Raw genomic sequence first — 16,377 nt, forward strand, 5'->3', positions numbered from 1 at the left:
TCATGATAGGTGACAGAAAATATCTCAAAATAACTCATACTGATTATACAAACCTTTTATTAAAATATTTTTTACTCTATGATATTATTTGTGTTCCTAATACGAAGAAAAATATAATATTTATCTTAAAATTATATTATTTTAATAATATTTTATTAAATTCTTACTCTCTTTATTTGCTGTGAAAGATATCAACACGGGAGCACATCTCATGGAGGGATTTGAAAATAATAGGACCGTAGACACATTGTCATACACTCCTTACTCAAGCTTCATTAACTCTTCAATTTTAGCCTTTTACATTTGTTACATCAACTTATCTTATTAATCGCAGCCTACTCTAATTCTTCACACAGTTTTATAATTTAAAAAATTATTTAAATTTATTCATAATTATAGAAAATTATATTTTTGGGTGTCTATATTATCTATAGTTAAAACCTTATACCTATAATGAATTGAATGCTCGATCAAAATCATGTGTTTTTCTTAGATATTCTAGTAATCAAAATGTCTTTGAATATTTTGATATATTAACGAATTTTTTTTTTATTTCTCATTATTATAAAGGTCCTTCCTTAATGGTGTATAATGAACAACATATTACCTTATCTATCCGGTTATCTCGTAAGAGTGTCACATATCAAGAAAATTGATAGCAAGATTTGATTTTAATATCTCCTATTTTAAGTTCTTGTTGTCCAACACATCCTAAAGATGTCATTGACCATATACAAATTAATTCGATGATTATTAGATCCAAAAATTAAATCTTTAAACCAAACATATATTTTTTATTTTCATAAAATTACCTCAAAATTTTATTTTTAAGCCTTATACAATCAACCAAGCTTTAAAAATTTTAAAATAGTGAGCAATAATGGTTAAAAAATATAATGCTTTATTACGAAATGATATATGAGACTTTATCTCATCTCATCAAAGACAAAATTTTATATCGTGCAAATGAGTTTTTTTGTATCAAACGAAATTTTAATGGGTCTATTAATAAATATAAAATAAGACTTATTATAAAATAATTTCATTAATATCTAAAGGCCTGGAGTACAATGATACTTTTAGTTCAAACAACAATTTGTATCATCATCATATTTTCAAGGATATATTTATTAGATAACCTTCAAACTTTATTGATTAGAATATTTCCCAACATGTATGTAAGTTACTCAAGGCTCTTTATAGTCTCAAGAAGACACCCAGTGCTTTATTTCATAAACTTTGAACATATTTAGTCTCATATCTAGTCTTAATTATATTTTATTTCTTAATCTAATAATTTATTATTCATTTATTCTTATGAGAGTATAATCATATTTTTATTAGTTTACGTATATGACTTAATTATTACTAGTAATAAACTAATAATAATTAATTAGTTTATTCAATAATTTAAAAAAATAAGTTTTTTTTTTTTATCAAAGATCTTGGATCATTCATCTATTTTCTTGGTGTTCAAGTCATCCACATGACAAATGGTCTTTTTTTTTTTTCCAACAAAAGTATATTTGCCTCAAAATGCTAAAACCAATATTATTTCTATACTAATCTCTACTAGTATTCCTCGTAGTGTTAATCTCAATAACACCACTGAGTATCGTAAAAAATTATCTTAATTTATATACAAGCATATTGTCAACTACTTTTTTGAAAGACTCTTTTGTTGCTTCATACATTTTATATATAGATTTGGGAGGTACTAAGGTTAACAGGACATCAACTAGAGCTTATGTTATACTTCTTAGTCATAATCTAATCTTTTTGAGTTTTAATAAATAATGTTTTATTACAAGATCTTTTACGAAGGTTAAATATCGAGCGATTGCTCTTATAATCGATAAACTTTGTTGGATTCAATCTTTGCCATATGAATTATTTGTTATATTATATGATCCTCTATTTATATATTGTGATAATATAAGGACAATATATCTATATGCTACTCATGTATTTTACTTTCGAACGAAGTACATAACTATCGATTTTCACTTTATTCGTGACAAAGTTCAAAAATGATGAGTTAAGTATCTCTCATGTCTCATCTTTTATTTGGTCCAAAATCAATTCCCTGATGATATATTGAAGAAAATAAATCATACTAAGATTATCATGATCCTCTCAATATTTTGATAATATATTATAATAAATTTAAATACTAAAAATTATGATAAAATATTATCATGATTATATCAATAATAAGGATCATGATCTCAATGTGATATCTTTCATTATGTGAAATGATTTAGATAAATATTTTTTATATTTATTATTAATTAAAAATTATATAATTATCATATTTTATAAGCTCTATATACTTAAATTAATAATTTCTTTCATCCTTCACTTAATTTGTACTTATAGATTCATATAGAAGTATTTTTAGTGAGATCACTCCTGCAAACCCAGTAGTAAGTACTATTACTCCTTACAACGGCACCCATTGTTTCATCCAACTCTGGTACATGGTTTGGCCATGTAAGTAAAGAATCCGAGACCAACACAACTCACGTTTTGAAGCCCAACCACACATATCTTGCTGCCACAGACACAGTCTTCAATCAAATCAAATCAACTGACCACTTCCACTAATTTGGTTGCGTCGGGTAACCTAATCCGGCTTCATTTTGTCAGGATGATTTAGACTCTTAAGGTTCTTTTCCTTGTTGACATGCACATTTTTTGGTTATGTATATTATTAGTTTGATACACCCATCTCCCTTAGAAGGTATTTATTGACTGCATGTTTTGAGAGCAATTCATCATTCCCTATCTATGTATTGCTAGCTATATGCACCATGAGAGGCATGGATACTTATGAAATGATATATAAATATAAATATAGTGAATAAACAAAGAGGAGAGGAAAAGGGAGAAAATAAAAGAGGAGATGAGATATGTGATGACTTGGTCCAAGAAGCTCTTGTTATGGATCTCAGACCATGTGCACCATGTTACCCTTTTCATTAATAATAATAATAATAATAATAATAATAATAATAATAATAATAATAATAATAATAATAATAATAATAAACATGAAAGCTCTTCACAAACTTAAGCTATTGACTATTGATTAAAAAAAAAAAGGATATACTTAAAAAAAAAGAATATAAAAGAGCACTGCAGATATATCATTCTCATCTGTAAAACTTACACAGAGATTATATTAAAAACAATAAAATTGAATGTATCTATATATCCCTTCCAAATTACTGAATTTTACATTATATATATAATAATTTAAAAAATTAAAAACTGAGACTTTGGTTAGTACAATTAAAGAATATTTTAGTGTTATGCTATTAAAATCCAAATTATTTAAATGACAATTAAACTTCACCAGTTGATAAGAGACTTTGGTTAATACTATTAAAGAATATTTTAGTATTGTACTAGGAAAATTCAAATTATTTAAATACACTTATTTTTATATAATTAAATAATTAGAACATTGTGACTTATAATAATAATAATTATTATAGTAGTAAAAATCAAATTACTTAATTATGATGGGTTGGTATTTACATGAGATATTTTTTAATGTTTATATTACAAGTTACAGTTACAGGGCAGATATGGTATTTCAAGGCTTGTGGGAGGATAGAAATGGAAAAGGGGGGTTTGAACCGGCGACTGGTGTTTGGGTTGGCATAAGGCATCGGTACTTTATGGCCGCGTATGTGTTGGAGCATATGCCGCTTGCAGTTCCCTCCCACCCCCAACTATTCGGGTGATTCCCAAACCGGACGCCCTCTCGTTCCCACCGCCTCTCCTCCTCCGTCTCCATCTCCATCTCCGTTCCCTTCTCTCTGGTATTCTTCCCTGCCCCCGCTCTCAAAAATTAGAATCTGTCCCTTTTCTCGCTTTTTTTGGGGTCATTCTTGTATTCTTGATCGGTTTCCGTTTAGTATTCTTGATCAAGCGTGTAGATGACGCATTCCGCATGCATTTTTCTTTTTATGGATGAGACGATGGAAGGCGTCGCGTTTCTTTATAGGGATTTGTTATTATTGGATGAGTTTTGGCATTACGTTCAACAAGAGAGTCATGATTGATTTTCCTTTATCTTGGTGGTTGGTTCTATTCTTGCCAAAATTCAATTATATCATCTAGTTAAGCAGTTTTTAACGTGTTTAGCGTCAGGAGGCAGAATGCTCTTTCTATTTTGGAGATCGAGGAGCATGTTAAAAATTTTGTGTTCTTTTTTATGCATCTCACTTGGATTGGTTGAACTTGGAGTGTGCTTGCTTATTGCTGATGCAAGTTAGTCATTGTTCTGGTAGTCTAGGAGGCTAGAATAATATATTTAGTGGCAGATGGTCTTTGAAGAATTGTGCATCTTGGATTCGCTTGCAGGCCATTTTTCTCTTTGACGATTTTGGTGTATGTCCAAAACTCCCAAGTAAAGAGAAGCTTCCTTTAGTTCTCTGAAGCACCTGGCATGGAAAACCTTCAATTGGAAGCTTTCCTTAAATCATAGTTTTGTTGCATACTTCATGGTTGTAAGGGTGTCTATTGATCTTAGAACATGAGTGTAAGGCACTCGATTGAGCATGCTACAGGAGTTGAAAGCTCTATCTCCCTCAGTAAGATCGTGATGAAATCAAAACTGATGCTCTCTAAGTACAATCAACAGTTTGCTCATCAGTGTTTGATTCTGTAATTCATACTTTACTTTCCTTTTTATAGCTCGAGTTCTGTGCTCCTTAGGACATGTTATTCTGCAGTTTTGTCAGTTTCTGGAAAATGTGGTTTCATCTATCGGTCAAAGGCAGTTTTGCATGCTGTTTATTGCTGACTGAACCACTGTCATTTCCGAAACGTGTTATGACCAGTATAACAGTGGAATATGAAACATTCTGAAGCTGCTTATTGTTCAGGTCTTAAGAACAGTCTGACATGCATCAAGAAATTAGGATTTTATTTCTTTAATAATTCACCTTCTATGACATAAATGCTTATGCATTTGTTATTATTTGGAATAGTATTTTGTTGGTAAAATTATATTTTCTTGAGGAAATAGATAGAGTTTATACTTCTTGGTTTATTTCCTTGTTGCCATGTATTTATCATTTATTTGGGTATTCTCTGTACAGGACTAAACTTGCTGTTTGGTGATTTTGTGGAAGATGTTGCATTCTCTTTATTTGTTGGCAAATGTATGAAGTGTTTGGAGAAATTTGAAGTGCAAAATGATTATCTGATGGGAAATAATAAGCAATCTATGAGCCCATTGCTGGATACACTTAAAATGGAGAGAGTTAGTACAATCTTGAATCCAGCATATCCTTATCCACATGAACATTCAAGGCATACTATTATGGCAGTAGTTGTGGGATGTCTATTCTTCATCTCGTCCGATAACATGCATACCCTCATACAGAAACTGGATAGTAATGTTAAGTGGTGGTCTATGTACCTCTGTTTGATTGGGTTCTTCTATTTCTTTTCGTCCCCATTTATTGGGAAGACAATTAAACCAAGTTACTCCAACTTTAGCCGTTGGTATGTAGTTTTTTCTTCTTGGGAAAAATTTGCTTTTCATCTTTTGATTGATTTGTAACATAGCTTTATATATTCGAGTGTCTTACACTTTAGCAATCTAATCATGCTGCAGGTATGTTGTTTGGACATTTGTTGCAGCTCTTTACCATCTTCCTAGTTTTCAGTCTATGGGGGTGGATTTGAGAATGAATCTCTCTTTATTTCTCACAATATATGTTTCATCAGTTGTATTCCTTACTGCCTTCCATATTATTTTTCTTGGCCTTTGGTATGTTGGGATTGTTGCTCGTGTAGCAGGAAAGAGACCTGAATTTTTCACCATTATCCAAAACTGTGCCGTATGTACTTTTCATATTCTAGTCAGCAACTTGTGAAGTGTTCTATTTAAAATTCTAAATGACATAAACTTGGTTGGTGTTGCCTCTTTCCCTAGTACAGGTTATAAGTATCGCGTGCTGTGTTTTTTATAGCCATTGTGGTAATCGTGCTATTCAAAGAGACAAATATTTGGACCAAAGAAATTCTTTGTATTCCATGTTATTTATGAAAAGTGAAGATGGGAACAGCTGGCTTTCAAACTTTCTCCATATATATGAGTTAAAAGATCAAATATGCTCATCTTGGTTTGCTCCAGTTGGATCTGCCAGTGATTACCCTCTTCTATCGAAGTGGGTAATTTATGGGGAGGTATAATGATTTTATGTGAAAAATATGCTCAACTTTTTGTTCAAACTTCAAATATTTCTGTTGTTTCAACTTCCAATTGCACTAATCATGCATTTCTCCAGTTAGTTTGCAGTGGATCATGTGCTGGTCCCTCAGATGAAATTTCCCCTTTATATTCTTTATGGGCAACATTCATTGGCCTCTACATAGCTAACTATGTTGTGGAGCGATCAACTGGGTATGTCTTAATGTATCTGTTATCTCTAGAAAGTTCTGGAGGAACAAATTTAGTCTACAGGATCTTGGCCTTGCATTAATAGAACCTTTCTCAGATTAGGTCTACTTTTGATCGAGAAATATATGAATTGCCTAATGAGTATATTGAAACTTGCTTGACTCCTTGATCTCCATTAGTCATTGTGCTCATTGACCCATATTTATCAAACTATCTTAAGCTGGTGGTTGTCATGGCCATTTGATGCTGGACAACTTTTGTTACTTAAGTGTTGATGCTAGTTTTTTGGTTTCACTATTCTTTCTTAGCTTATACTAACACAACATCCATGCTTAACAGATGGGCTTTAACTCATCCTCTGTCACTTTCGGAGTATGAAAGGTTGAAAAAACAGATGAAACCTGATTTCTTGGATATGGTTCCTTGGTATTCAGGGTGAGATTTTCTTAAATATGAAAGATTTTCCGATTTGAGATCCTAACAAAGATGTTACCTTGGTTATTGATGCATTTTACAGGACATCAGCAGATTTATTCAAGACAATGTTTGATCTATTGGTATCTGTAACCCTTTTTGTTGGTCGATTTGATATGCGCATGATGCAGGTTAGCTTACAAGTGATATATGATTTCACAGTATCTGTTTTCTGCCAAATTTATTAGATACAGATGAGACTTGGCCTTTACTGTTTCTCCCAAATGTGGTATGCTATACTTCACTAAGTTTACTTTGTAGTTTGTACCACAGGCTGAAAATTGAGAAAAGAAACTTTGGAGCACATGTGGTTGTATTGACTTATTTGAAGCCATCATTTCCAAGAAAAATGTTAAATGATATGCAAAGCAATGTTTGCCGTACCTCAGCATACCGCTCGGTATGGGCGGTATGTACCAGTCCGATAAGAGATTGGTACGAGCAGTACATATCAGTTTGTTGGTATGTCCTACCGTGTCATATATCGGTATATCGGTACGGCATGTACCATATCGATGGCTGGTTGATACACTAGTACGGACCGGTAAGGTGAACCATGATGCAAATATCCACTGCTAGCTGGGTGGCCAAAGTTTGAAATTGCGGAAGAAACCTCGACTAAATGCATTGGTGAAAGCCATGTGCATTGATTCACTATTTTTTTTAAACGTGTAGCAGTGGCACGTAGATTGGGTAACAGAATGCATAAACTATGTCAGAAAAATTATTTCGGCAAACAACAAATTTGATATCAGTGTTTAAACCTTTGCAGATAGATTAAATGACAGAGGTGACCAAGTAAGTGATTGGAAACCAAATTACTAGAATATAATCGAGCAGTATACTCTCATATCCATTAATTTGTATTATCAGTCTTCATTTTAAGGTTTGACTTTTGAGAAATTTATAACTCTTCAACTTTCAAATTGATGTGACGTCAAGTGCATTATTTTATGTTTTGCAGTTGACTGCTACTCCTGGGATCAATGTTTATAGTATAATGCAAAGACTGATTGGGTTGGTAATGAGTCCAATGGGATATACTCATATGAATCAACTAATTGGGTCAACTTGACCAAGTTTCAAGTAAACTACAACTTCTATAACAGATTATGACATCACAAATTTTTTGTTCTTGTCTTAATCTACTTCTCATGATTAGTTCATTATTTTTTAATTTAGTATGTATGCAATTTTCCCTTTAAAAATGTTCTTCTTGAATCTGAGCTCCGTGCTTGTTAAAACTCTTTTCTTTCTCACAAGTTTATGCGTTATGATGGAACCAGGCTGCAATGAACAAAGTTCCTGATGAGGCTAAAGATGGTGATCTGCTGTACGACCACCTTAATGAAAGAGATGAGCTATGGTTTGATTTTGTTGCAGACACAGGGGATGGTGGAAATTCGTCATATGCAGTGGCTCGATTATTAGCCCAACCTTCCATTCAGCTTAAGACTGATAGTCCCATGTATGCTCTTCCACGTGGAGACTTGCTTCTTATTGGAGGAGATTTAGCGTAAGCTGGTCTAATCTTTGTCTTATGATCTTTAAGTCAACAAATTTCCATTTATTGGAAGAGATCCACTTATTAAGTGAAACCATCTGAATATCAACTGAAGACAAATTTTAGAGATTATGACTTTAGTATTATGAACCCCGAAAGCCTGTCAGAAATTCTATATCAAATACCCAAACTTATGTTGTTCATTTGCACTCTTCGAATTGTAGCAGGATTTTCTACTTGAAAGCAATAGGCAAACATTATGGTCTGATATTGGCCTCAAAAGTTAAGCAATAGAAGTGTCATAGTTTTTTTGAATATTGATATATTATTCATACTTGTAATGATTTGTGTTTCTTCAGTGACTCGAATTAACTTCTGATGCTGAATACAAATCAGTTTGTGTGGCTAAAAACTGACTGTTAAAACATCTATAATAGATGTGTTACACAGTGATGAATAAAATTAAGGTTAGTCAGCAACAACAACTTTTGCATTGATTGTCCTGGGTGACTTTTTAAACTAGAAATGATACACGAGTTGCAGAGTATAAGGGAGTAGCAGATGAAGCGGACCATTTCACCACATGGAAATGAATTGTCAAGTTAGAAAAACTAACAGTGGAAAACTTTTCTATTTTAGTTATAATTGCCACCTTTATTGTCTTTTAAGTTTTAAGTACAATTAGTGGTACACCCACACCATTCCACACAAGTTAATAACAACTTTTATGTCAATGTTCTTGGTCCTGAGTATGCAGTTTTAACGGTGGTTAAACTGTTATTGGTCATGATACCATGGATGAAGAATATTATAAGAATTAATGGTTAAAAGATTTAAATTGCAGCCTCAGTCCAAGATTGTGCTATTGTGATAATCAAACTTGAGCCACTCATTGCTTCAGACTTGGAAGCTTCATGCTGCTGTAAATAGACTCATCTTGAGAGATGTTGCGTATGATTTTTTAACTACATTCAATGTAGTGATGTGCATAAAATTTCCTTTTGTTTATCACAATTGTAGAGTAAAAAAGCTATAAGCATTAAACCAATACTGAATCCAAAGTTATAATCATTCTGTTGAGCTAAGGTGGATGCTTGATGCTAATTTCTCTGATTTGGAAAATATATCCATTTTCTGTGCATGAAAAGCACATAGAATGTTGGTTGTCCAACTTTTCATGATAGAACAAGAATGTCTCCATACTTATTGTCTTTATAATTGTCACATTTGCATTGATAAATATTTCTCATGCCAGTGAGTAAATATTAGAGCCGTATCTGAGATTAAAAAAAAGCTGAAAGGTAGATCACTTAATTGGTTGGAATCTTTGAAAATATTTAGTTCCTACTAATGGTTTCAGTTTTCAAGAATTTTTTGAAGTTTTTCAAGCTTTGTGTAATTAATTTGGTTATTGTACAGGTACCCTAACCCTTCCATGTTTACATATGAGAAGCGTTTTTTCTGTCCATTCGAGAGTGCTCTGCAGCCTCCACCCTGGTATAAGGCTGATCATATAGCACTAATTAAGCCGGAGATTCCTTTTGGAATAACAGACTTGCATCAGTATGATGGACCTCAGTGCTTCATAATTCCTGGAAATCATGGTACTTTTTAATTAAAACCATATATCACATGAGTTCCAAAAAAATTGCTAAACATCATTCACATCTGGCATTTTGTTATTTCATAAGAAAACATATAGGAATGTTATTTTATTTCCACATGAGGTTTTGATTTAGCTACCAAAAATGCATCTTATTTAGCACTATGTCGTCTTGCCAAGGGACACCAAAATTGATGTTAGATTTACATTTCTTTTTACAGACTGGTTTGATGGTCTGCATACTTTCATGAGATACATATGTCACAAGAGCTGGTTAGGTGGGTGGCTTTTGCCTCAGAAGAAAAGTTATTTTGCCTTGCAACTTCCAAAGGGATGGTGGATATTTGGTCTTGATCTGGCTCTCCATTGTGACATTGATGTGTACCAATTCAAGTTTTTTGCAGAGCTGTGTAAAGACAAGGTGCATTTTTCTTCCAATTTTCACCTATGGTATACTTTTTATTGTTGTCATTTCTGTTATGATATCTTACATGTGGGACTTAATGGTTTATATAAAATCACTAAAGGGTTTGATGTATGATTTGCTTGCAGAAACTCCAATTGAAGTTAGTTAGCTAACAATTTTTTTAGTTTTAAGAAATTACTCATTGTTCCTACCTCAAGAGCTACCAATGACAAACACGAGATTGTGTGGGTGGAAACCTAAGGATAATGTGCTACCTTAATCTTACATTTTGTCCTGTGTCCCTAGGCTCATACTATTAGGTGTGTAAATATACAAATTTTTCCTATTTTGACTTGGGGGTTAATCTAATCTAGGTTGCAACCAGCCAAGTCCAATGAAAGCTATCTGTAGTGTAATAGACTAAACATGGAACTGCTAGTCCAATGGTACTAGTTAAGTTATATACATATATGCATATATACATATGTTTTTATGCTGATTTTGTCATGGCTCGGCTCTGATAGGCTAACTGACTTATCAACTCTAATAGGCTAGCTGAAGTTGATAATAGTATACTCATCAGATCCTTATAAGCCAATCTTAATCTTGCCCACTTTCGATATGGGATTAATCGGGGTATTATAATCTCTCTAACTCAAGAGCTTGATGTCCCCGTCAAGGACCAATATAGCCCATATCAAGATCTAGCATGGTGCATGTGAGGCGTAGCCCAGTGGTGGCTCCATACTGTGGTGAGCCCTCTGACTCCATGCACGAGTAGCCCTTTCTTACTCGAGCTCCCACACCATGCTCAAATACAGGTTGGCTCTGATACCAAATGTCACGACTTGTGCCTGATAGGCTAACTAGCCTAGCAATTTTGTTTGGCCTAAACCACTGATCAAAATGCTTAAGCTGAGGTTAATAGTAGTACACTCATCAGACCTTTATAAGTCAATCTTAGTCTTGTCCATTTCCGATGTGAGACTAATCAAGGATGTTACAATCCCCCCACTCAAGGGCTTGATGTCCTCGTTAAGGCCCAACATAGCCCAGATCAAATCTTATCAAGGCGCATGTGAGACGTAGCCCAATAGCGGCTCCACATTGTGATGAGTCATCTGAATCGATCCATTGGTAGCCCTTTCCTATTTGATTCCCTTACCATGCCTAATCGGCTCTGACATCAAATGTCACGACCCGGACTTGATGGACTAATTGGCCAATTTTATTTAGCTTAAACTACTGGCCAAAATGCTCAAACTGAAATTGATAGTAGTACACTCATCAGACCCTTATAAGTCAATCTTAATCTTGTCCACTTTTGATATAGAACTAATTGGGGTGTTATAATCTCCCCTACTCAAGAACTTGACGTCCTCGTCAAGCCCAACATCCCAGATTAAACCCTAGCATGAAGTATGTGAGGTGTAGCCCAATGGTGGCTCTATGTCGTAACGAGTCCTCTGACTCCATCCATGGGTAGTCATTTTCTACTCGAGCTCCTTCACCATGCCCAAATATTAGGTCGACTTTAATATCAAATGTCACAACTCGAGTCTGATGGGCTAACTGGCCTATCAACTTTGTTTGACCTTAACTACTAACCAAATTGTTTAAGCTGAAGTTGATATAGAACACTCATTAGACCTTTATAAGTCAATCTTAATCTTACCTACTTCCGATATGGAACTAATCAGGGTGTTATAGATTTGTTCCTCTTTTTACTGATACATTTAATGATCTTCTTTTGACATGCTGAAGTCACCTTGAATAGTTTTATAAATGCTTAACCTCTTTGTATCATGCAAACAAAAACCATATTACAAATTTGCCTACTTGTGTTCCTGATGAAGTGCTGCTTTAAGATCTTTCTATAATTTGTTTTATGAACATGAAAAATTTTCTGCATATTAAAGTTGATTTATTATTTTTGATCTTCTATTTCTGCCAAGGTCTCCATAGATTGGTGAGAATGACTCTGTTATTGTCATGACACATGAACCAAATTGGCTCCTTGATTGGTACTGGAATGAGACTACTGGGAATAATGCTTCTCATTTAATATGCGACTACCTTAAGGGAAGATGTAAACTTCGAATAGCAGGAGACTTGCATCATTACATGCGCCATTCTGTTGTGCCATCAGAGAAGCCTGTTCATGTGCAACACCTTCTTGTAAATGGTTGTGGTGGGGCCTTTTTGCATCCTACACATGTTTTTAAAAATTTCAGCAAATTTCATGGTGCAGCGTATGACAGCAAGGCTACATACCCATCTTTCGATGATTCCAGTAAGGTAAAACAAAAATTTTCTTTTAGCTTTTACATTTATTTTGTCAAAAGAATTTCAACCTTTCCCTCCTTGTACAATTGCCACTTTGCCAGTATGTTGCCTCTTGTTGGGCTGCAGTATTTTTTGAACATTGTGTTATTTCTTTGGAACTGTATTGTGTGATTTACTTGACTATCTGTTTTCAGATAGCACTGGGTAACATTTTAAAATTCCGCAAGAAGAATTGGCAATTTGATATAATTGGTGGTGTTATCTATTTCGTATTGGTCTTCTCCATGTTCCCACAGGTGTTGTTGTCTCGCTATCTTTTTTTAATTTGAGCAATATTGAATTGTGAATCTTGTTATCATTGTTATTCCAAACAGCATATTTCACACAACTAGGTCTCTGTTGATTGCATAAAGTAACCTGTACACCGAATGAGATAGTGGCATCTTTAAGACATGTGCGATTTTCTTTAAAAATTATCTTACGGCATTTGAATAAGCAATATGACCAAGTGATTTATCTTCTTAATGGAATATGCTTGGTGCAGGTACTGAATTTATGGCAATCAACAGCATGAAAATAATTAGTCTTCCATTTCTGTTGAATAATCAGAACATGTTTTACTCTACAAAGTACCATCAGTTTCATCATCTCAGCAGATAGTCGGTATACTTGAGTGAAGAAATCAACAATTCGAATTTCATAATGAGTAGTTGTCATCAAATATTTGTTTCTTTAGTTGGTTCAGCTTCATGTAATTTCAATAATATCTAGCAGTTGGTATGCTCATAATAGTTTATGATTATTTTTCTTGGACTTGGAGTTAAAATATTTCTTTTTGTACCATAGACTATCTTTCTAAAATTTATAGCAACTTGTTAGTGATTAAAGATATGGGACTATATGTCACTAATATATTTTGACATCTAAGCTCATCCCACACTGTGGCAGGTAACCTGAAAAAAAGTTATGATGAAACATTAAAAAGTTGTGGTTGCACAGTTATATGCCTATCGTAGAAAGTTAAATCTAGTCAGATTTATTTAGTTCCATGTACCAAAGGCAAGTATGCAAAATTCTTAAACAGGTTTTAGAAAATCTTATGTTGTGAGGTTCCTGAAGAAATTTTGGAGAGCTATGAATGATATATCCGTATTCATCACATGATCTTCTAGTCTATTTATATGTATAGATCTTTGCAGTTGTATTTTCCAGATTCAGCATTTTCTACTGACCATATCAACATAGTAGCTACATGAGATCTTTTGAACTCATCGTTCAATGTTTCACATTGCAGTGTAATGTCATCCGGATCTTGCAAGAAGATTCTTGGCTGGGTCGCCTGAAAAGCTTCTTGACTACACTGTGCAATGCTTTTGTTTACATGTTGCAATATTCATATGTTTCTTCAGCAGGAACTTTGATATTGATGATGTCATCATATTCATTTGTTCCTTCAAAATTGTCACGAAAGAGACGTGCTCTAATTGGGGTTCTTCATGTTCTTGCACATATGGTTGCTTCATTTATCCTAATGTTGCTGTTAGAGTTGGGAATCGAGATATGTATTCGTAATAATCTTCTAGCGACTTCAGGTGCCGAAATATTCTTTCCTTTTCTTTGCGAGTAGCATCATCCATATATAAATCATTTGATTGACAAAAATTAAGTGTATATATGAAATGAACATAGTGTTGATGGGAAGCCATATGAAATGAACATAATTGTCCCTGAATGCTGTTATTACAAATAAAACATAGTTATTAATTATTTCTCTGCCTAAAGATTAACTATGGTAATTTTGGCAAGCTCTCAAAATCAGTGTGCATAGTGGTCTCTATCATAATAACCATTCAAGTAATCAGGCAGCCGATGTAGGATGAGAGAAATGGCATGTAATGCAATTCTTTGAGTTGTCTATTTAACTATCGGCTTTTCTGAACATCCTTCTTGTAGGTTATCACACACTTTATGAATGGTATCGGGCTATGGAAATTGAGCACTTTCCAGATCCCACTGGACTTCGTGCTCGCATGGAGAAATGGACATTTGGTTTGTATCCTGCATGCATAAAGTACCTTATGTCTGCCTTTGATATTCCGGAGGTAATATCAATTATTTACTAGGGCACCTTTCATGCTTCATCATTATAATTTTGCTGTCCATTTTTACAGGTTATGGCTGTCACTAGAGGTAACATATGCAATAGTGGTATGGAATCCTTGTCCCGTGGCAGTGCCATCATCTACTATGCTTCTGTGTTCCTTTATTTCTGGGTATTTTCAACTCCCGTCGTATCTCTTATATTTGGGAGCTATTTGTACATCTGTATCAATTGGTTCCACTTACACTTTGATGAAGCCTTTTCTTCACTTCGGATAGCAAATTACAAGGCATTCACCCGCTTTCACATTACTGTTGATGGCGATCTTGAGGTCTTCACCCTTGCAGTTGACAAGGTATTTAAATCAGGCTTTCATATAACATAGAATGAAGGTGTTGGCTAGCTATGGTAATAAAAATATCAAGTGTAGGAAGTCCTGGGTTCAAATCTTGCCTTGATTCTTAAATTACTTTTGCTAAACTCAACCAACACACACAAAAGAATAAAACATCGAAATATAAAAAAGGAAATTTCCTCTCAGATTTTTTGAGAAAGTAATTTATGGTGTGTTCAGGTCAAAATAGTAAGATTCTGGACATCTGATTTCTGCTTTCCAAGAGATCTTTTCTATCATATCAAAATTTGCATTATCTGCGTATTGCAGCATGTAGTGGGCCTGCAGTTGCAACTAGTGTTTCTAGCTAGATGATGATAAAGATTCGCAATCATTTTACATCGGTGTTCTCATGAGACTTTTCTTCCCTATGAGATTACCACGCTCTGAATAGTTCTTTCTTATAATCAAATTTTGGTTACATTCCACATTACCATATCTGCAGTTAGCATACTTCTATATGTTCCTAAAGAAATTATTTCAATTCCCTATTTTCTAGATGGGCATGAAGAGCCACTATCCAATGTGCATTTCAGAATGACATATGACCATATTTTGGATTATTAGGTTCCGAAAAGTTGGAAGCTGGATCCTGAATGGGATGCAGAAGTGAGACTGCCGCAGCAACTCAGCCATCACAGGCGGTTTCCTAGCAAATGGAAAGCTGCCTCAGGCCCAGAACCCATCAACTCGGTGAGGGTGGTCGATCATTTTGTCATCGAAAGAACCAAGCCAAATCAATCTCCTCGGCGGCCTACGTAACTTGTTGATCTTCTCAATTAGTTGTTCGCTGATACCCCTGCATATTGGCAACTGTATAGTAAATTTCCAGATAGGTTGGAGCTCACATGATTCAGGGTTTTACACCACTTGTTCCATTCTTTTCTATTCTTGTTGTGTGAGCGTGATTGCTCCATGGGCAGACTGAATTCCTCCCTGTCAAATTGATTTCTGTTTTTTGGAAGTGCAAACATTAAGCCAGCTGACCTAGTAAGTAGGCATTAGGATACAAGAAGTCTTTATAGATAATTCTTGTTACTGATTATTGAACTCGGAAAGGTTTTAGAAGCAAATTCGATTTCCTCGCTGCTTGAGACTCCTTCTTTGTACTTGATTTATTGTTCGTGATGGGGAATACTACTCGTTTGACAACTTCCAAGTGGAGCATGATTTATTGTTATTGAA

The 16,377-nt window shown here is 34.1% G+C and overlaps 1 protein-coding gene across 2 annotated transcripts; it reads left to right on the top strand.

The window, feature by feature from the left end:
• Positions 1-3,675: 3,675 nt before the first annotated feature.
• LOC135605237 (uncharacterized) lies at positions 3,676-16,279 on the top strand. 2 transcript variants are annotated; one of them, XR_010484411.1, is made up of 17 exons: positions 3,676-3,830; positions 5,115-5,523; positions 5,636-5,861; positions 5,962-6,210; positions 6,312-6,427; positions 6,764-6,859; positions 6,942-7,029; positions 8,185-8,414; positions 9,822-10,006; positions 10,227-10,426; positions 12,377-12,709; positions 12,892-12,993; positions 13,992-14,289; positions 14,651-14,799; positions 14,869-14,970; positions 15,056-15,153; positions 15,760-15,898. XR_010484411.1 is itself a non-coding variant. In XM_065095122.1 (16 exons), exons 2-16 carry the CDS (start codon positions 5,180-5,182, stop codon positions 15,952-15,954), a joined length of 3,096 nt encoding a protein of 1,031 aa, XP_064951194.1. In that variant the 5' UTR covers positions 3,676-3,830; positions 5,115-5,179; the 3' UTR covers positions 15,955-16,279. The 2 variants fall into 2 exon arrangements, 1 of the variants encoding a protein (XP_064951194.1); XM_065095122.1 differs by having other exon boundaries at positions 14,869-15,153; positions 15,760-16,279.
• The last annotated feature ends 98 nt before the right edge of the window (positions 16,280-16,377 follow it).

Source organism: Musa acuminata, chromosome BXJ1-1 (genome assembly GCF_036884655.1).
Source record: "Musa acuminata AAA Group cultivar baxijiao chromosome BXJ1-1, Cavendish_Baxijiao_AAA, whole genome shotgun sequence".
NCBI classification, from domain to species: domain Eukaryota; kingdom Viridiplantae; phylum Streptophyta; class Magnoliopsida; order Zingiberales; family Musaceae; genus Musa; species Musa acuminata.